The 19,796-nt window shown below is 36.0% G+C and overlaps 1 protein-coding gene across 1 annotated transcript in view; it reads right to left on the bottom strand.

Moving 5' to 3' along the window:
* Positions 1-206: 206 nt before the first annotated feature.
* The window catches only part of LOC132706758 (apolipophorins), a 34,476-nt gene continuing 14,886 nt past the window's right edge, over positions 207-19,796 (bottom strand). The window contains exons 7-15 of the mRNA XM_060678267.1: positions 19,239-19,749; positions 18,345-19,180; positions 15,358-15,805; positions 9,075-9,595; positions 7,300-7,691; positions 3,974-4,316; positions 906-1,133; positions 522-719; positions 207-430 (exon numbers count right to left, since the gene is read on the bottom strand). Of these exons, the coding sequence (XP_060534250.1) occupies positions 419-430; positions 522-719; positions 906-1,133; positions 3,974-4,316; positions 7,300-7,691; positions 9,075-9,595; positions 15,358-15,805; positions 18,345-19,180; positions 19,239-19,749 (3,489 nt within the window). The 3' untranslated portion in view covers positions 207-418. The remainder of the gene's footprint in view (positions 431-521; positions 720-905; positions 1,134-3,973; positions 4,317-7,299; positions 7,692-9,074; positions 9,596-15,357; positions 15,806-18,344; positions 19,181-19,238; positions 19,750-19,796) is intronic.

Raw genomic sequence — 19,796 nt, 5'->3', positions numbered from 1 at the left:
CTTAATTGATTAAAATGTTTGTATGTGTTATTTCCTATTAATTATGTAATTCTGTATCTGACGTGCATAAAACAATTGTTCTGTTGATGACATGAAACAAAATATAATCTAATCTACAAATCGTAAATTGTCGGGTGAAAATTTTACGCACAACCTGGAAGCAGTGCAATAGCAAAGCTTAGGTAGGTCACAAAAAACCACTAGCGTTTAATTACTATTTTTTATTTCTTTTATTGTAATATTCATGACATTCGACTCGTTGATTCTTAAACGTTACATAATAATTTATACAAAATACAATACCTTGTTTTATTTCTTGTAAAAAAACGTTAATAACGACTCTAATCCTAACTTAACCACGGTAAGATCTCAGGTTACTTTAACCTATAAAGTCCCACTCCTCGAATGGATCCAACGTTTACACCTTTTTCTGCAAACAAAATTAAGCTTCATCATCATTGCACGCTCCAGAGACATTTCTTAGAAACTCAACAGTAATGGACGATCATTACACAACTTACCGTCGATCTTTCTTTGCTGTACGCCTCCGTGCAGATGTTCCTGGCGTTCCAACCGTTGATCATTTTGCATTCACAATCGAGTCCCTGTTCAAGATTGATCAACTGATCGACGATGTTGGTCGCCGCTATATGCACGAACTGCTTTTGGTCGGCCTTGTTGCCTAGGAAGTTGTTGTTGACGAACACGTTGCCGCGATTCTGCCAAAGAAAACATTTTTGCTCACTGCTGGGGTAGTTAGTAGTTTTGCCAAGTTGTCGAAAATTTTTGATCTGATCACACTTTCCAAATAATGCGAAAAAGTTTTCCACAGGTATTTAAACAAGAAATAGGCCGAATTGGTTCAATATCAAATGTTTGTAAGAAAAATTGATCTATTCACTCACCGCTAGAGTAAAGTCCACGCAGAAATCTTCATAGTTCAGCTCTTTGTGCAGTTCGGCGCTTCCTCGGGGGCTCTTCTTACCCTGGGACACTGTAAACACGTTCTCTCCGTTGAACCCTACTATGTCCTTCACCTTCTTGTTATCCTTGAGCGTCAGCGTCTCAAACGGCGTGAACAGGTTCAGGCTGATCTGGTTGTTACGGTAAAGAGCAGTCCTCAGCTTTTGCAACTGAAACAATCAATGTGGTTATTTTTCATCTTCTTTATCCAAATTAATTGTTAAATATGTCTAGTTGGATTGCTTAATTTTGTTTAAAATTCAGTTTGAAATCATATTAACTTGTTCCAAGTGCCAAAGAATGTACTTTTTAAAGATATTAAAAAAACTAAAGAAATTTCGGATATGTTTGTGCATTACATCATCGAATCGGATGCGTAACCACTCTCTCTACCTCGTATGTTGCTATTTTTTTGCCCTAATCGCACCGACACTATCCAGGAAATAATCGCCAACATCAACATACAACAGCAACCATCAACAACACACCTGTTGTCAATGCAATATCTATCATTACAGCAATAACAACAGCAAAAAATAAGAACGACATAAAACCCATGAAAAGCCCTCTTCATGATCCAAAAAGGCGAAAGCAAATTCCGAAACTGGAACATATGCCAGTTCTAGCCAAAGTAGCGGTGAATACAATGAGAGAAATAATGCAACTTCAAGCACAGAGTATAGCAGTGGGGAAAACTTTCCATTTCGGTGGCATTTATGCAATAAGATTGGACATAAAAGAGCATATTGTCCTATGAATTAGTACAAAAGGGGTAGTTACCGTGGCGGAAGAGGAGGTTTTGGAAGAAGAAACTCGAATCAGAGGAATACTGCTAATAATAGAAACGAAACTACTGACGTGGAAGAAGAAAACATTTCATTTTTGACGCCAGAAAATTCATTATCCGTATCAAATCAACAGCATAAGTTTTGTGATTGACAGTGGGGCAACAAATCATTTGATCAAAGAAAATTTTTTAGGACACTGCAAAGAAATTGAGCATAAAATTAATGTGGCAAAATAGGGACAGACAATAGCAGCAACAAAACAGGGAAATCTAGAGGTAGAAACAGAATTTGGAAGAAATTACAATTAAGAATGTGTGGGTTTGTAAAAATTTACTTTACAATTTATTGTCAGTGAGGACATTAGAAGAAAGTGGGCTAGAAGTGAATTTTAGAAAAGAAAAAGTAAGCATGGCAAAAAAAAAGTATGTGTCTTGGAAAGAAAATTAAAACGAAAACTCTATTTTGTTAACTTCAACTTAAATGCTTCCCATCTCCGAGACCGAAGACCTAAGGCATCTCAGCAAGACACAAAATGTTGGTTTCAAACTTGTTAAAAGTACAATTCTGATTCTGATTTTGGAAACAACATTTTAGACAGAAGAAGTATTACTGGATTTCTAATCAAAATTAATTATAATATTGTAGAATGGAAAACTCGATTGACGGTTTCACTTGTGTGTTGAAGTTAGTTTTTCAAATTTTTGAATGTTATTCTGGGTAGAAGATAAAAGTGTTTTTTTAGCTTTGTTTTTGTTTGTTTGAAATATTACAAGCTATACAACACCTATATTCTACCTAAGCTGGAATAGGCTCAGAATATCAAGGGTCCATACTATGCCAACGACATTCAAGGTCATAACAAGAAGGTTTCTAAATAAAAATGCGCCAAATCACTAAGAAACAATTTTTTCTTCAATTGAAGAAAAATGAAGAAACTATACCCTCAATGTTGATCGAGATGAAACAAATCTTTTATCGACTAAGCTTTCTAAAAAAAGAACTCACCGCAACGCGCCGCTTATGTAGTGTTTTCAATTATAATTAGAATAATAATAAATAACAAATAATAAATAAATAATCATAATAAATAAATAATTATGTCATATCTGCTTTTTAATGCTCCTTTGGAATAGTTAAATGGACCCTCGAAGCAATAAACAGAAAGATAAGAACAGAATTTAAAAAATACAGAAAACAATATCCAAACCAGTCTGGTGAAAGAATAAATCTACCAAAAGAAGAGGAAGAGCGATAAAAAATGCTGTGGACACCTGCAGTCGATAAGTTATAGGATTCAGAAATTTTTTCCATCACCAAACCGTGAAGTTCAGAGAGCGTGAGAGCGGATACACCTCTAAACTTAAGCGTGAACAATTTTAACCCATTTGATACAAAAACTGACCATAACAAAGTTCAAAAGTAGCGTTCAAAAGAACTGCATGGTAGATCTAGTAGATCAAAGTAAATCAATGGAATGGCTAAAGACTGGAACGCTTTTTCCTGAAACTGAAGGGTTTATGATTGATATACAAGATCAGATTATTAAAACAAGAAACTAAAAAGTATACCGTTAAGGAAGGAATACCAATAGATAGGTGCAACAAGTCCAACAAGACCGTGGAACATATATTATTTAGCTGTGAAAACCTGGCAACAAATAAATATCTAGAACGGCACAATAAAGTTGCTCCAATAGGATAGTTAGAAATACTGAAACAATTTAAACTTGAGCCTCAAACCAACGAGTCACACCTCAAGTATAAACCACCCCCGGTTGTAGAAAATATGAATGTTAAGATCTATTGGGATAAAACCATCATGACAGACATAACAGTAAGAGAGAACAGGCCGGAATATTACAGTTATTAAACAATCCAAGCAAGCTAATTGACATTGCGGTCGCAAATAAATCTAACACAGAAAACAAATATAATGAAAAACTGCACAGATATGCTGACCTACGAGATAATTAAAGAGCTATGAAATTTCGAAGAAGTCAACATCATTTCGGTTGTGTTGTGATGTATAGGATGTTAATATTCAACCTAGTTAACCTACTGAACCTAGGTTGTAGTCTGTAGTCCTGAATGCGACAAATATCGTGAGATCATTTCTAGAATCGAGACACGAAAGTCTTACCGTTTAGGCCGAATTCCTCTGAAACACCCGATATAAAAGCCGAAGTTAGGGGATAGTAGTAATAATAAAATAATAACTCTTACCGGATATAATCGTCCCACTTTGCATGGGTTCCCGACTACTGCCACGATCGATTTGACCGCGTTCGCTCTGAAAGGATAGTTGATGCCTTCCTCGTAGGTCCTCGCCTGGAGATCAAGCCCAGCGGCCAATTCCACGTCTTTGAAGATCTCCGACAGGGCTTCGCTAAGCTTCTGCACGTTCTCAGAGGTTCCGGCCAGCTTCAGGGGCTCGTCGCTCTGCGGGTCCTGTCCAAACTTAATGTGGGGCGCTTTTCCGCCCTTGAAGGTGAGCTTGCCGTTGACGGTTACGTGACTCGGCCACTGGTTCTCGCCCCCGTAAGTGATGAGATGAAACTCGACGTCGCTAAAGTGTTAAATAACATTTTTTTTAAACAAATCTTCACAATATTTTAGAAATATCACTAAGTACTGACTAAAGCCCCGGACGTCGACGTAACCAACCTTGAATAAGTGACAAAGTATGTATAATAGATCACTGCCCCACGAAAGCGTTCAAGGGCTACCAAAAATAAAATATGGGTTTTAGTTTTCCCAAAAAAGTCAGATTTTATGACATTTGTCAGAATATCTGAGAAACCAGTCGTATCGCTTTTAACATTATTACGTTTGAAAAATTGATTTCTTCATTCAATAAAAGTTTTAATTAAATTAAGCATACTTCCGGTAATTCCCAAGTTTTCCAATGTGTTGAACTACCTTTAATATAATGCTGCCGGAATTAGCCCGGATCAACTGTGTTTGCAATGTATTAATACACATAAAAATGCTTCATGCGTCTAACTCATTTGGAAAAACACTTCTAGAAGTCGCGCTATATACTAGCTGAGTTAAACTTTTTGTCATACTTTCATTTAATACTTTAACTGTGACTTCACAGTCTGGTACTGTGTTGTTTAGTTCTTTTAGATTCAGTATAATTTCGCGGACTTCACTTATTTGTCAGCCGTTGGGTCTTTCGATGGCCATCTCGTTTTCCGCAGCCATCAAAATAAAATATATCTTTTATTATTTCTTTTAGAGAAAAATGTTAAACACAAAAGTTATAGATGAGACTTAAAGAAACAATTTAAAATTATATACAGGGTGACTCATAAATATTTGGGAAATCAAACGTATATATTTTTAATTGGAACACCCTGCATAATATGGCATACTCAGTTTTAAACTCAATTATCAAATGCAGGAGTGTTATGGTGTATACTGAGTGTTTCCGGAGTTCTGACAGCTTTAATTTATTATACTAACAATGTTAATTGACGAACTCAACAATAGCCAGATTGGCGAGAAAAGTAGCCTGTATAATTTATAGGAAAACGATTGAGACCTTAATTTAGTATATGTTTGATCGCACTTATAGTCCCGGATTATGAGGGGAGCCGACCGGATGAGACCAATTTGATAAATTTCAAGCAAGTATATAATAAATGACAGTACCACTTTATAAAATTATTGGCATAGGGATAGTCGCTACAGCTATGGGAAACGGCGCACACAGGCGAATTTTCCTCAAAAGTTGGCCAGAAGTCAGAAAATCCAACTTAAAAATCTTGAGCTAAATCCATTACATTTCAGTGATCTAGTTACCTAGCTATTATAAATAAATAAACTTTTGTTTTGATTCGCGTTGCTACGCGCCATATTGTTATTGAAGCTTGAAAGTTTATTAATTTGTATTCATTTAATCAGAGTGCACTGTGTATTTAACCATTTTTTCGAAAGTTGGTGATTGAAAAATAATAAAATTATAGTATGGAGCCTATTGCTAGTGGTAAGTACAAGCATCATCTATGAATTGTTTTAATGGCACAATGGCGTCCCTTCTTAAAATACATTAATGTTTCGTTTTCTTTGGACAAAAAGTATATTTCTCCGCGTTTCCCCATTTTCAAATTAGCATAGAACTCTTACTTAACTCATTTATGCGATAATTTGCTATCTTAATGGGTATCTATTTTTCAAGAAGTGCTGTCAGTGCTGGTATATATTTTTAATTTTGGTAAAATTTACTATTGTAGGGTTTTTGAACATGCAAAATTGAAAAATGCTAATGGCAATATTGCCAGATTTACAGCTTTTTGAGAAGAAATATTTATATCCTAGACTATTAAGTGTTTTTTGACTAATGGATGACATATAGCATACATGACAGTCTCAAATCTGTGTTTGCCCTGTGTCACTTTAAAAATTTGTGACACAGAAAGTCATTAGGTATCTAATCAATTTTTTTTTTATAATAGACCATGAATTATGAGATATGTTTTTGTACTAGATTTTCATAGACGCAACTGTACAAATTCCAATGGTCCATAAAAAGACTTGTCATAACAAGTTCTGCTTGTTTATTTCCCTAAATAATAAGATTATACTTGCGAAATTCTTAATACTCAAAGTACTCAAATATCAATATCTGATCTTCGTTTTTACCCCTTTTCTCTAAAATATTTATGATTATCTTTTTGTAATATTGCTTTTGTAATTACATATACACAATTATAATTCCAGGTTAAAATTAGAACGGTTGTATGTTTTTCTTCAATAACACACACTGTTGGTGTTGTTAAAATATGTTTTAATAACTGTCACTGAAAAATAAATGAATTACGTAAAAATATGAACAAGAAACTAAATTAAAAATGTTCTAACGTCATTCTAAAAAAAAAATTATTAATTTAATTTAATTTATGTACGACTTTTGACCACACTGTATATTTTTACGTGTAACGGAATAATAGTGTAAAGTACTGTATTATCATTAAAATTTATACTTTTTTTAAAATAAATTCATTATTCATCATTTTTAGATATTTTTTTAAGATAAATATTATTGGCCAGCATTTTGATCAAATTCGCCTGTGTGCGGCGTCAAAAATAGAGCATAACAGCCCTACATTGTGTGATTGAGTATAAAAGGAAGTATCTACTAATGCATCGTGTATTACGTTTCAAAAAATATAACTTCCTACATATTTATGAAAAACACAGTATGTTTGATAATAATTTTAAATTATTCTTCTATTCTTATCTATAGCTTTTGTATTGTTTTTTTTATAAACAAAAAGATTATTTACGCACTATTTGGACACCCTCCCTTGGATGTCACAAACAATACTATGCAACGTTGCGGGCAAAATGGTCATTAATATAATCAGCAATTTTCTTTTGTTTATTTATTCCTACATTATTTGCGATAATACCACTATTTCATTAGTTTTATCTAGAAGGTTAATAAAACCCCACTGGTTTTATCTCACTTACTTACTGACTTAGTTTTTGATTTAATTAAATTGATTTTCTATGATCTATGATATGATTATCCGGACACTCACTCGATCCCTTTGGAGTGGAGTTCTTTCCCTAAATTCTGGACCAACGGCTGCACCAGGTTCTTGTACAGCTCTTCGTTCTCTGCCTTGGTGTCGATCAGCAACACGATGTCGGCCGCTTGGGATGGCAGCTTGACGCTGAAGGTGTCACCCACGCCGTAAGGCTTTTCCGCGTTGTGGCACTTGACGAGTTCTTCGGGCAGCGATATGGGGATGTTCCTCTGGTTGCAAAGGGCGACGTAAGCACTGGCAATTGCCTCTTCTGTCCTTTCGACTTTCGCGGCAAGGCCGTGCGAACACGCGATCTTGAAGTTCTCGGTGGAGACAAACGGGTAACAGTATCGCATAGGCGATTTCCAGCTGAAGAGCTCGGCGCATTTCGGGTCCTCCGGTACCTAAATGGAAGGACCGTTGATAATAATAATAGTTATCTCAAAAAATCCCCGTTTAGCGAACAGGAAATATCTTATACAACAAGATAAAAAAGTCCTAAGTGAAGCCAGCAGAAATGGGACCAATAAATTTTTCACATACTTCTGATGATTTCTTTAGTGAGAATTATACGTGATTTTTTTTATTCGAAGTAAAAAAAAAAGAAAACAGTGAAAATAATTTTAAAAATATAAAGTGCTTTCAGCCAATACTTGGCGAACTACTTTCGCAAGAATATGATATTCCGGAAAATAGTTCTATAAAAAATGTAGAAATCCTTGGTTATTGATACTCAACTCGCTCTAAGATGTAGCCTACTTAATATAAACAACAAATATGAAGCTACAAATTTAATAAAGAAACATTTTTTCAGAGAATCCAGTCAGAAATTAGGGGTTTCAGTCGTACGTAGTACTATTTTTACAAAAGCTAAACTACATTTTTCAATGAAACTTCCGCAGGCTACTATAATACTATTTACAAATCTTCTGGATTCCTGCTGCGTCAATTGTTTATAAATCAAATTTGCGACGTTTCGCCAAACATCCTATTGACTTCTTCTAATCTGTACCTCGTTTAATATCGTTGTTTATGCGGATCTAAAGGAGGAACATTGTCTAGGATATTGATACCCAAATTGATGAGTCGCGGCCAGATTTCTATAGATTCTTGGATTATTCGTTGGAAGAGGAATTGATTCACAACATCGCTGACCATATAAAGTTCTTAAGAGGTATAACGTCAAAAACAGATTTACCACTTGTCCAAAAATATCTCAACATGTTCGATGGGTTAAAGACAAAATTCCATTTGAGATGCCAGGACTTTACAGCCTCCGTCCTCAGAATTTTAGTCTGTACCAAGTTTCATTATTAGATTAGGAATATCGGTTCAATAAACAAGTGAACCACTTTGTTCAAAACAAAATAAAAATCTTCTCTCGCGCGTCCTACAATTTTAACGTCTTATACCAGAAAATTTTTATTTATTTAAGTCTAGATGCTAACTAAAATTTCTGAAAGATCCTTAGGTAAACCTAAGTTTCTAAGTCATAAAGTTCTGTGATTGTGATTGTGAAAATAACTGTGGTTGCTGAGAAACCGTCCATATATCACACAACCTTCCAACAGAAATGAAGCCGAAAGCACACTTATTTATGCCCCTCCTTTTGTTTCGCCACCTCTAACGATATATAAGCAGTGACAGCAGAATACGATCCAGTTTCAGTTAAGGTCTGGAGAAGGCAACAGTAACAAGTTTGATTTATTAACAACCGACAGAAGTTTTGTAAATTGCGGAAGTTGCTTGGAAAAATTTACTTTGAAATTCGAATAACGGCTACTCACGTGTTCGTGAGCTGGAGCGGCCACATTGGCACACCCGGACTTTGTCTTGTAGGCGTTTCCGAATTCGCTTTCCGAAGTCACGATCTTGCCGTTGGGCAAGGTGAAGTCGTCGTAGGGCTCGTTGTTGCCGTTGCCGAGTAGACCCTTGACTTGACCGTGGTAGAAACCGGAAAGGGACACCTCGCATCCGAGCAGATCCGATAGGCAAGCGACGACCACTCCGGCGGTAGAACGCAAAGTGACGATATCGTAGTCTCTGTACGCAGCAATGTCGGGTTTGCGAACCGGCAATTCGGTGGCGACGTTGTTGAGTTTGACCTGCCCGCCCTTTACCAGTGTTATTGAGTCCTTTTGGTCCGCTAAAGTGACGGAGGCAAGGAGACCGTTTTTGTAGGCCGCCGCGACGGTGAAGTTGTTGTTGATGGCGTCGCCGGCCAGCAAGTAGTTACAGGTGCCTGGGAACGTGAGGTGTTTGCCGTCGAAGGTGAAGATGTGCTGACCCTGGATCACCATGCCGTACACTGAAAAAAAATCACGTGAGTACGAAATAAATTCGTGCACATTTCGAGAGTCAAGTTCGGCACAGGTGCTAATATAAGTGTAATTCTTTTAATTTTTTTATTTAGCGTTTGGGATAAAAACATAAATACGAAAGTTGTTCAAAAAAGACAGTAAGCTATTTGCAAGATCTATTATACGCGTAATAAAATGCCCTGAATATTCTGCATATTTCTTGTACAATATGTCCTATAACCCAATCCAATATATTTTTTTAAATATATGCACTTAACATAAAACCAACATTCAAAAATGTAATAAAATTTTAGAATTTATAATTTATGTGTTTGGTGGCTGTGAAGAAGGGCGTCATAAAAAAACAAAATGTTTCTGACAGTGACAGATTTAGCAAAACTTACCTTCTTTTTATTATAAAATTCCTTATTCTGAAAAAGAAAAACAATGAATTTTGGAAACGTTTGTTAAACCAAATAGAGGGCTAAATTGGCTCAAAGGCAACTGCGTGTAATTAACCGCCGATTGCACATTTCAGACAAAAAGCTTTCATCAAATCTGTGAAAATTTTCAACAAACATCCTCCTAGCCAGAAAGAACAAAACATTTCGTATAATATTACATCAAAATGTCCAATCATATACTAATACCTGTATCCTATACCTAAATTAAATAGTTTTATATATAATTATATTTGTTAACTAAATCTAGAATAGACCTTATAAATTGTTCAACTTGTTCCCCATTTTCTTCAATACATCTTACGTATGTTCTCCGTAATCTTTCTAAAACGGCAATGATAGATTAGGAATATTCTTCATTTAGAATTTTAACTTCTGTTCTAATGAAGTTTTTTAGATGCTCTCTGTATGTGCATTTACACAATCTTCCATCCGCGTCAAGACAGGACTGCTGTTATTGTTCCATCCTTTCCATTGCATTCGTTAAACCTTTGATTTAAATGGTCTTTAACAAACACTACACAATGATGGGGAGCGCCGTCTTGTTGAAAAACGGGATTCCTTAGTTGTTTCAATGGAAACTCATCCATATAGCTTTCTAATTCGTCCTGAAGGAAATTTAGACAACCATTACCTTTTAAAATAACGTCAAACAAATGAGGCCAAATTATCCTGTTAAGGACGCTGTCTGCTGTTTTTTCGATTTATAAAAACGATGACTCGTCGGTCGAAAAAACATTTTTTAAATTCGGAGGGTTTGAATCTACCCGTACGATATTTTTAATTAATAAACTCTTCTTTCACGGTTTATGGAATTATTAGGATTTTCTTCAACTCTTAGCAAAGTACTTAAATTACTATCTTCATATCTTCTCAATGTTTTCTTCGTTCTGACTAGGCTGGATGTTTGTTGAGATTTTCATAGATTCGATAAAAGTTTTTTTTTGTATGGAACGTGCATTAACTATTTTAATCTTTCAGAATAAGGCATTTTATAATTCAAAAGAAAGTAGATAAGTTTTGCTGTTTTTTGCGACGACCTACTTCATAGCTACTTATTTTATTTTTGAAAGTTGCTTTCATGAAAAACCATCGGATTTATATTACATTAACCTGGTTTAGCAACAAGATGGAGCACCGAACCATAATACCGATCGAGTTACTGAAAAACTAAATGATAGATATGACCATTGAATAGGTAGACATGTCTTAATTCAATGGACGGCGGCTAACCCCCCGATTTAAACCTCTTTGATATTTTCCTGTGGGTATTTTTAAAAAACTGAGTATACAATTAGACACCTCCAAATATAAGAGTGTTTTATTATCTTTTGATATTGTTGGTATTATGCTCTTGAATTATTAATACTATTGGATAATTAATACTTATTGAAATAAAAAACCCCCAACTGAAGGTTTCAATTTTCCGAACGCCCGGCCATCTTCATCAACATCTATTTAATTAATCAAAAATTTAAAATTACATATTTTAAGAACGGCTAACCCAAATATCAAAAATCAGGAGAAAAACATCTTTCCTCATAAAAGAAAATATGTGGCTTCATTTAAAAATAAAAAAATTGCTACTGTTTCTCAACTTTGCGATGCACATTTCTTTTAATTTACAAGTCTTTAAGATAATACTGGAAAAATTAAGCAAGTGTTATATTCTATTGACTTCCGTTAGCCCCTGTAGGTGGTTACGCAAATATAAAAAGTAACTCTGTAGTGAATATAAAAGTCATATAATAGGAATTTGAAAGCACGCAAATTAAAGTGGTAGGTATAATTAATGTTCGTTCTGAGCACAAAGGTAAACAAATATTACTTACTATAGAAAATACTTGAAAATCATGACATTTTTAGGCCAACAAAGAAAGATTGTTAAAGTTGTCGAATTTGATTCTCGAATTGAGGTAGCTGAGAGGTCTAATGGCAAAATAAGACTTGTTTAGATCTCTCTGATTAAAATGAAAAAATTGTTAGAGAACATTTAAAATTGAATAAATTTTAATAAACCGCCATTTAGAATTTTAGAATTAGAACTGACATGGAAAGTGTTCATATTTGTCATGACGATATGATAGTTTCAAGAAACACCGAAAACCGAAAAATTATCAATTTCTCAAAATTTCCTCCGTTAGAAATGCATGCATGTTTTAAACGCTTAAAAATCCAACTTCAAACTTAATTAAGACTATGAGTTCAATTAAACTCCGAAAGTCGCTGTCTCAAAAATTATTATTTACAAAATGTTACATGTGTTTCGCGCACACGGGCAGCATCAAAAGCGATTTTTTCAAATAATGAAATAACTTAAATAAATTAAGAACACGCACGCGGTTTTGAAAACTAAATTTTTACCCAATGTAAACCTATTATCCTTTTAAAGATTGTATATACTTTGAAGCAGATTTAGTATTTTCAGAACAAAAAAATTGTACCCATTTATTCACTAATACCAATATAACAAAGGAACATTTCGTCAGTAAAAATAGCAATTTGTCATAATATTTTTGAAAAAGAACCAAAGTGTGTCACAGAATATAAACCTTTTTATTTTTATCCATTGTTCATACGATTTTCGTATTCAGACGGGTTATGAAAAAAACATTTATAATCAGTAAAGATTTTTAATACTTTTTGAATTTCTGCTGGTTTACGTTGGTTAAGTTGGCTGCAGTGTTAGGCCATGCGTTTAGATCCTTGAGGGGAAAATTAATACAAATCTATCTCACCTTGCGGTGATTGCGTCTTTCGTGTTCTATGGTTTTGTACTTTGTAATAGAAGAGGTGTGAAACAAATCTCTATTATTTATTTGTGATCAACTAGTTCCTTGAGGAACACATTATGTCGTGGCAAACGGATATAAGTGGATTATGATGCTATTCACACAATCTAGGAATAAGTATAAATAAAACCAAATCCTAAGAGGCAAACAGATGCAAGTGCATTTGTAACCCTTTGCCGCCAAATATTCTGTTGGATCTGTCACAAGTTGACACAGATAGCAGCATTGCTTACAGTTGGTGTGATTAAGATTTTGTGCTCATCGCGAAGTCGAAGAAAAATCATCACATTCGAGACAATTTTCCGGAAATTCGCAATGTTCGGTAATTTATCGTAGAAAAAAAAACTCGTTTACACAATTTTACAACGGATTTCACCAAACTGGGCTTGAAGGGTGGCACGGTTCTGCATCATTTCCAATTAAAACTGCTAAATCGACACATTATTAAATTTTGCAATAAAATGTAGAAGAGAGCGAAGAAGGACGAGATTAGGAATACGATATCTAGCATATTTGAAGCAAATGGGTGTAAGTGACAGCACATCTTACTTCAGTACCATCACCCTCTACAATTTGTTGGCGAAAAACCCTATGTTCCTATACATCGATGAAGAAATGTCGCCAAAGGTCCCACATACCTGCTAGATATTTTAAAAGCGGTTTTCCATATTTGTGCATATTTAACTTTAACTTTGAGCTTGAGCTTTCTGCAAACTTATACGAACCCAGTCGCTTTTGAATTTGAAAAACGCGATATATTAACACAATGTTGAATATCTGAACTAATTTCTACTTATTTAAAATAACTCTAACAAAAACAACAAGATAATTCGCTTCTATATATTATTAACCACTAATCAACAATATTTGTTGTTATATCAGTAATTATAATAAAATATATATATATATATATATATATATATATATATATATATATATATATATATATATATATATATATATATATATATATATATATATATATATATATATATATATATATATATATTGTATTATATCTGGCGCATATCAGTTACGCCATCTCATGCCACATGGACGGATATATTGGTTAAGCGGACCATGGTGACACAAAAAATAATAATAAGATGGTTGGTTAAGGAGTGATCGAACGATATGCGCAATTTCATTGTCGCTGCCAACAAAAATGGAGTTTCTGGCTCAATTATCAAACAAGCAGAGCTGCATCGAAAGACGTAGCTGTAAAATGGTCAATTGGTAGGTGAATTTGCAAAGACACTTGTTTAAGATGTTTAATATGAGTTCTACAAAGTAAGCTAATAACAAAGAGAAGTGGAACGCATAATAAAAATATCCCATTTGTATTTTAGTAGAAGGAAAATACACTTCCTTGTGTAACACATAAACGAAATCAACTTTTTTGGTTAAGGGAGCATAAAACCTGACTACACCATCACCCAATGGAACTCAGTTACTTAAAGCGATGAATCTAAGTTTGAAGTTTTGGTGGACGATTCACGGACGTTAATAATCCGAATGCCAGGGGAAGAATCTGTAATGGTTTGGGGCTGCTCTTCTCAAGGAATTGAACGTCTGTTCTTTATTGATTTAAAGTTATTTTAGAAGAACAATTACTTGCAATTGAAGGAGGATTCGTATTTCAACAGGATTGCGCAGCATCCCACAATTTATACGGGGTACACCCTGCGGTTATAAGCTTGGGGAAGTTGTTTAATAAATGGTTATATAAATTGATTTGAGTCCTATTAAGGGGCTTCCATTCATATCTCGACAATGAAGATGGTTCTAGTGGTACCGTAGTATTTTCTTATGTAGATCAGTTTCTAAAACGTTTTGACAACTTTTTTTCAAATATGGATCTTTTTGACTGTTTGTGTTCTAAGGGCCTTCGGGGAACCTAAACCGTTCAAACAAACCGCATTAGCTTCTCAAAAAATGCTCAATAGCGTTGTTTCATTTATTTGTAATGTCATTTAACAGAAAACAGCGATTCGCGATTTGATAGAATACATCACTATATAATTCCACGAGATCGTCAAGACAAATGTCGTTATTGGCACACAAAAACAATTACGCGTTGTGTAAAATGCGATATTGGCCTTCGTGTTGAGTACTATGTTAGTTAGTTTTTAAAAACAATGTGTTTTGTATTATTTTATTATTGTCATCCTTTTTCCTGACATGCTACATATAGGACGACTATTATTTTTGTGTTTCCGATTTAAAAAATAGTAATAAAAAGGTTTTAGTTTATATTAAATAAACAATTAGAAAAAAAAAGTATTTTTTTTATTTTCTTTGTTTAGGTACAAGTGGGTTAAAACGAAAAGGTGGGTGCACTCAATGGTAATACTTTTTTGTTTTTTATTACTGATATTACTATTTTTGATTATTTGTTAATAGGATATAGCATCAAATTATCTTAGTTGTTTTTGTTGCAAAATGCAACATTAGGTCTTGGTACAATTCAAATGCGACTTGGCTCGTATAACATAAGTACACATCAAACAGACTTACGCGGAAATGGAGCGAACAGCCTCCTCGGGCTCGTCACCAGCGACAACAGGAAATCGCTTATCTCCTTCGAGATGTCGTGCTGGAGCACGAAGGTGATAGGCGACAGCCTGGCGGCTATTAAACGAGGCAAGTTCTTGAAATAGTTGACCGGCCATAGGCGTGAACCTTCGATTTTCGCACCGGGCAGTTCGTAGCCTTCGGCGGAGACGAGACTAGCCAGCTTCCTGACGATGTTGGCGACGGCTTTGCCGAGTTTCTCCAACACCGCGACGTCGTCGACCGGCTGGTTCTTCAGTTTCTTCTCGGCGTAATCAACGATGGTGTCCAGCAACTCGACGATCTCGTTGCGCACGATGAACTCCGCGGGGATGACGTCCTTGATCGTGATGAACACCTCCCGGACGGTGTTGACGATGGCGTCAGCATTCGGCAACCCTTCCTTCAAAAACTGAAACACGCGTTCGAAACCAAGAGCTATCGTGAAGAATGTAAAATAGGCAAATGTTATTTCCAACAATTTTCTGAAATTATAAATATACAAATATATAAATATTGAGTTGACAAAGATACTATAATTTAATGTAGCCTTTAACTTTCACTAATGTATGGCTATTCGCTACTTTAGTCAAGATCAAATTTCTATTTTTAAATTCGATTTCGAGCACTAATTCAATATTTGTGAAGTGAAAAGTTCTAGTCAAATCAAACAAGGCGACAAGGACTGATCTCATCGAAACCAAATAATACGTGTTCGAAACGCTGTTTTGAAATCCAGATTGATAATTGCTAAAAAAAAATCTTTTTATTCAAAAACGATACTTAAGTTTTATAAAAGCATTTTCCAAATATTTTGGAGAAAACCAGCAATAAAGACATCAAGTGCATGTATCATCCTCTGTGAATTGGAACTGTAATTGAGTTGTCCATTTAATTACAAATTTTCTGAATCATCCTGTTGACTTCTTCAGAGCTTAACTGAAACTGAAAGAGCCAACAGGATGGTTGGCGAAATGTCAGCAAGCTCGATTCATCAACAACCGACGCAGGAGGAATTCAGAAGTTTTGTAAATAGTATTAGTCTTGTAACTTCCTCTTGGAAGTTTCTTTGAAAAATTTACTGGTGCATCATTCATCCTCTGTAAAAGATAAGTTAATCGGGTGATAAGAGAGCACTGAATCTCGCTTAAAAATGGTCTCAAATATGTTTTGCTCTTCAAAAGTAAAAAAAAGTAAGTTATTTTATTTTTAGACCTTGTTTCTTTTAATTAGTGATATTTTTCGATCTCATACTTGTTTTTATTTATTATTTATTTTCTATTAGATTCTAAAATTTTCAACAGCTTCTTAAATGATATACTGGTTACGTTTCCCACTCTCATTGACAAATTGCTATGGTTGTTTTTAGTTGTACCCCGAAATTTGAGATTTGTTTTTAATAATTTTAGAAAAATTATTTGAACCGTAGCACAAACTAGCGTAATAAATTTGACTGAAAATTTAAATTTTTCGCTGATTCATTTTTTTCGCTTTTTTAAAATGGAGAGAAAGCCGCAGAAGTATATTGTTTTTTTGTCTTGAAGTGTTTCGGCCTCTAAAAAAATTATGTTTTTCGTTTTCGTATATTTAAAAACCCAAGTATTGGGAGTTGTAGGTGACAGGTTGTCAACCTGGAAAACGGAAGTTCTAGCAAGTTAATTTCACGAAACTATTGACAACATAGAGGCAAGTTTTCTCGGTTGTATTATGCGCCTGCGTTATAGTTCTACCAATCGCCTTGCTGTATTTATATTTTTTTAAATATATAGCGTTATGACCTTGCACCTGCACTTGCACGAAATTCGTGGACGGATTTTTTATTCGACTTGTATCACTTAAACACCATGCTGCACTATCACAAACGAATCAATATTTTGCAAGCAGCCACTATAATAGACGAAAAGCGTAAATAATTCGCTTTCTAACTCGTATCACGCGCACCCTGTATGATAGACTAAAATGGTAAATGCGGAAATTGTAGCTCTTAACGTAGCCTAAAAGAACGTTCAAGCCAAATGGCGCCGTTTGCCACGGTTCAGCGGTTACGGCCAATGATTTACTCCGATAAATGGTAATTTTCAGTTTTTTGCCCATAACTAAGACAGTTTGTCTGAACTATATATACGGTTTTGGAAAAAAAAAACACTTTTTGCGAAGAAAAATTTGAAGCCCATAATAATTCCAACCGTTGAAATCTGACCCGGCTTCAAAAAACTTCCCGATTTTCCGTTACGGAGAACAGAGAATCAGGAACAGAGAACAAAAAATATTTTTTCGATATGCACCGACTTAACGAAAGTCGATTCGTTTTCGATGTTTGTGTTATAATTGAGAAAAACATAAACATGAAAAAGACATTATTTTAAGGCGCTTGAACGGTTCTACGCATGATGTTCTTGGCGCGAAGAGCCTATCAGTTGAGGACATCCATACGAAAAATCCGAATCCGACTCAATTCAAAGAAACATCTACAGGGGCTACTGTAACACATTTTACATATCTTCTGCTACTCGGTTGTTGATTGATCGAACTAGCTGACGTTTCGCCAAGCTTCTTCAGAGCTTAACTCAACCAATAGAAGATTTGAGTCTGTAGGCGTTTCTTCAAAAAATTAACAGGCCTTCGCGTAGACGAGAAGGCCACCGACTGAAACTGGTAAGATCACTTTCAGTTAAGTTCTGATACACGTACCGTCAGCTAGATGGATTCATCATCAACTGACGCAGGAGGAATCCAAAAGATTGTAAACGGTTCTAAAGAGAACGAAGATCAGTGATCAGAAATATCGCCTTATAAGGTAACAATTCTTGTCTATTGAAAATAAATGAATATAGAGCATCTTCAAACTGGACGCTGAAGATTCCACACATGAAAGCGAAAGTGTTAATTCAATAGTTCCCCTAACATAAAAAATGGGTTTTCCTGAGAAGAAATTAATTTCAGGTACTAACCAGTTGATATTGGGCTTTGAGCTCGTCGAAGACGGGAGACGCGTTGATCTCGCTCGCAATCCTACGATACAGCCCTTTGGCGGTCTCCAGCAGGTTCTCTAACGACGCTTGCAGAAATCTGCCGACATCGCGTCCCAATTCGCCGAACGTCGCAGCTAGTTCCTTCAGTTCCGGCTTGTATTGCTCAATTACTTGGGCCAGTTTGGTGAACACCGAGAGGACGATGTCCAATTGGAGATCGAGTATATCTTTAGCGGCCGCCGCCACCCTCGACGCAATCTGTTCGAGCTGCGGCAAGAGTTCCTTCTCGATGGAGTCCACTACACCTACGAACGCGTTTTGCACCGTCTGCGCTATCTTCTCAACCAGCGCGCTGATTTGTTCGATGATCTCCGACGCCGCCGAGATGGCGGTGCCCAGCACTTTAGTCACCGCTTCGCCCAGCTCCTTAATACTCTTATCGTTCAAGATTTCGTCCTTCACCTCTTGCAGTTCTTTCACGTAGAAATTCTTCAGCGGTTGCAGGTTGGGCGTTGCCTTCTTGGTCAGTGCCTTCAACTGTTCCAGTTCTTTGGCGGCGCTCTGACCTAACTGTTTAACTACGCTTTCAGCTTCTTTGGCGTAAGTGGAGGCGATTTCCTTCAGTCTCGCCAGAACCTTTTCGATTTCTTTCGACTCGACATTAAAGTCGGACTTGAGGAAGTCGGCGTCGTCGAGTTTGACGGTTGCGTGGAACAGGTTCGTCTTGGTATTTCCGTCGAGGTAGTCGGAACGAACGTCCGCTATTTGGCTCGGTATCAGACCCGCGTTGAGCTGCAGCTTTTTGGTGGGCGTTTCTGCGAACGAAAATGAAACTTCATCCATGTTACTCACTTGCTTACTGCTTTCCCTTACTCTTAAATCCTAAGCTGTAGGTCAAAGTATTGAAATTCTTGACCTCCAAGCGGCTGACCAGGGGATCGTTCCTGTACGACGACACCTCGGAGTCCACGATGTGGTCTTGGTCTTTGACGCGCAGCTTATGAACGGCTTTTATGAGGTTGACGTTCCACAGTTTCAGCTGGCCGCTGATTTCGTTCGGCGCCCATTTACCGGAAAGGACGTTGTCGTAGTCGGACTTTCCGACCTTGTACCTGAGTTTGCTTTCGTAAGTCAACACTTTGCCGACCTTGTCGCCTCTCAGGATTTCCGACCCGTCGATGTTAATGCCCAGTCCCTGACTCTTAATATTCAGGTGCAGTTTAGCGGTTCCCTTAGTTCTCGCGTCGTCTATTTCCATTTGCCTGGTGTAAGTCGTCACAATCTTCTGGTCGGCTTTGGCGAAGACATCCAACTCTCCTACAATTTCCAATTTGCCATTGTACGGGTCACCAACCCTCGTAGCCACAAAGGACGCAAGCAGAGGCTGTAAAATTAAAAACAGTAAACGTCAACATTGCCTAAAGTACCGTG

Source organism: Cylas formicarius, unplaced genomic scaffold (genome assembly GCF_029955315.1).
Source record: "Cylas formicarius isolate icCylForm1 unplaced genomic scaffold, icCylForm1.1 PGA_scaffold_8__14_contigs__length_24414737, whole genome shotgun sequence".
In the NCBI taxonomy this organism is placed as follows: Eukaryota; Metazoa; Arthropoda; class Insecta; order Coleoptera; family Brentidae; genus Cylas; species Cylas formicarius.
The sequence above is the reverse complement of the archived record's forward strand: the minus strand, read 5'-3'. Positions and strand labels throughout refer to the sequence as shown.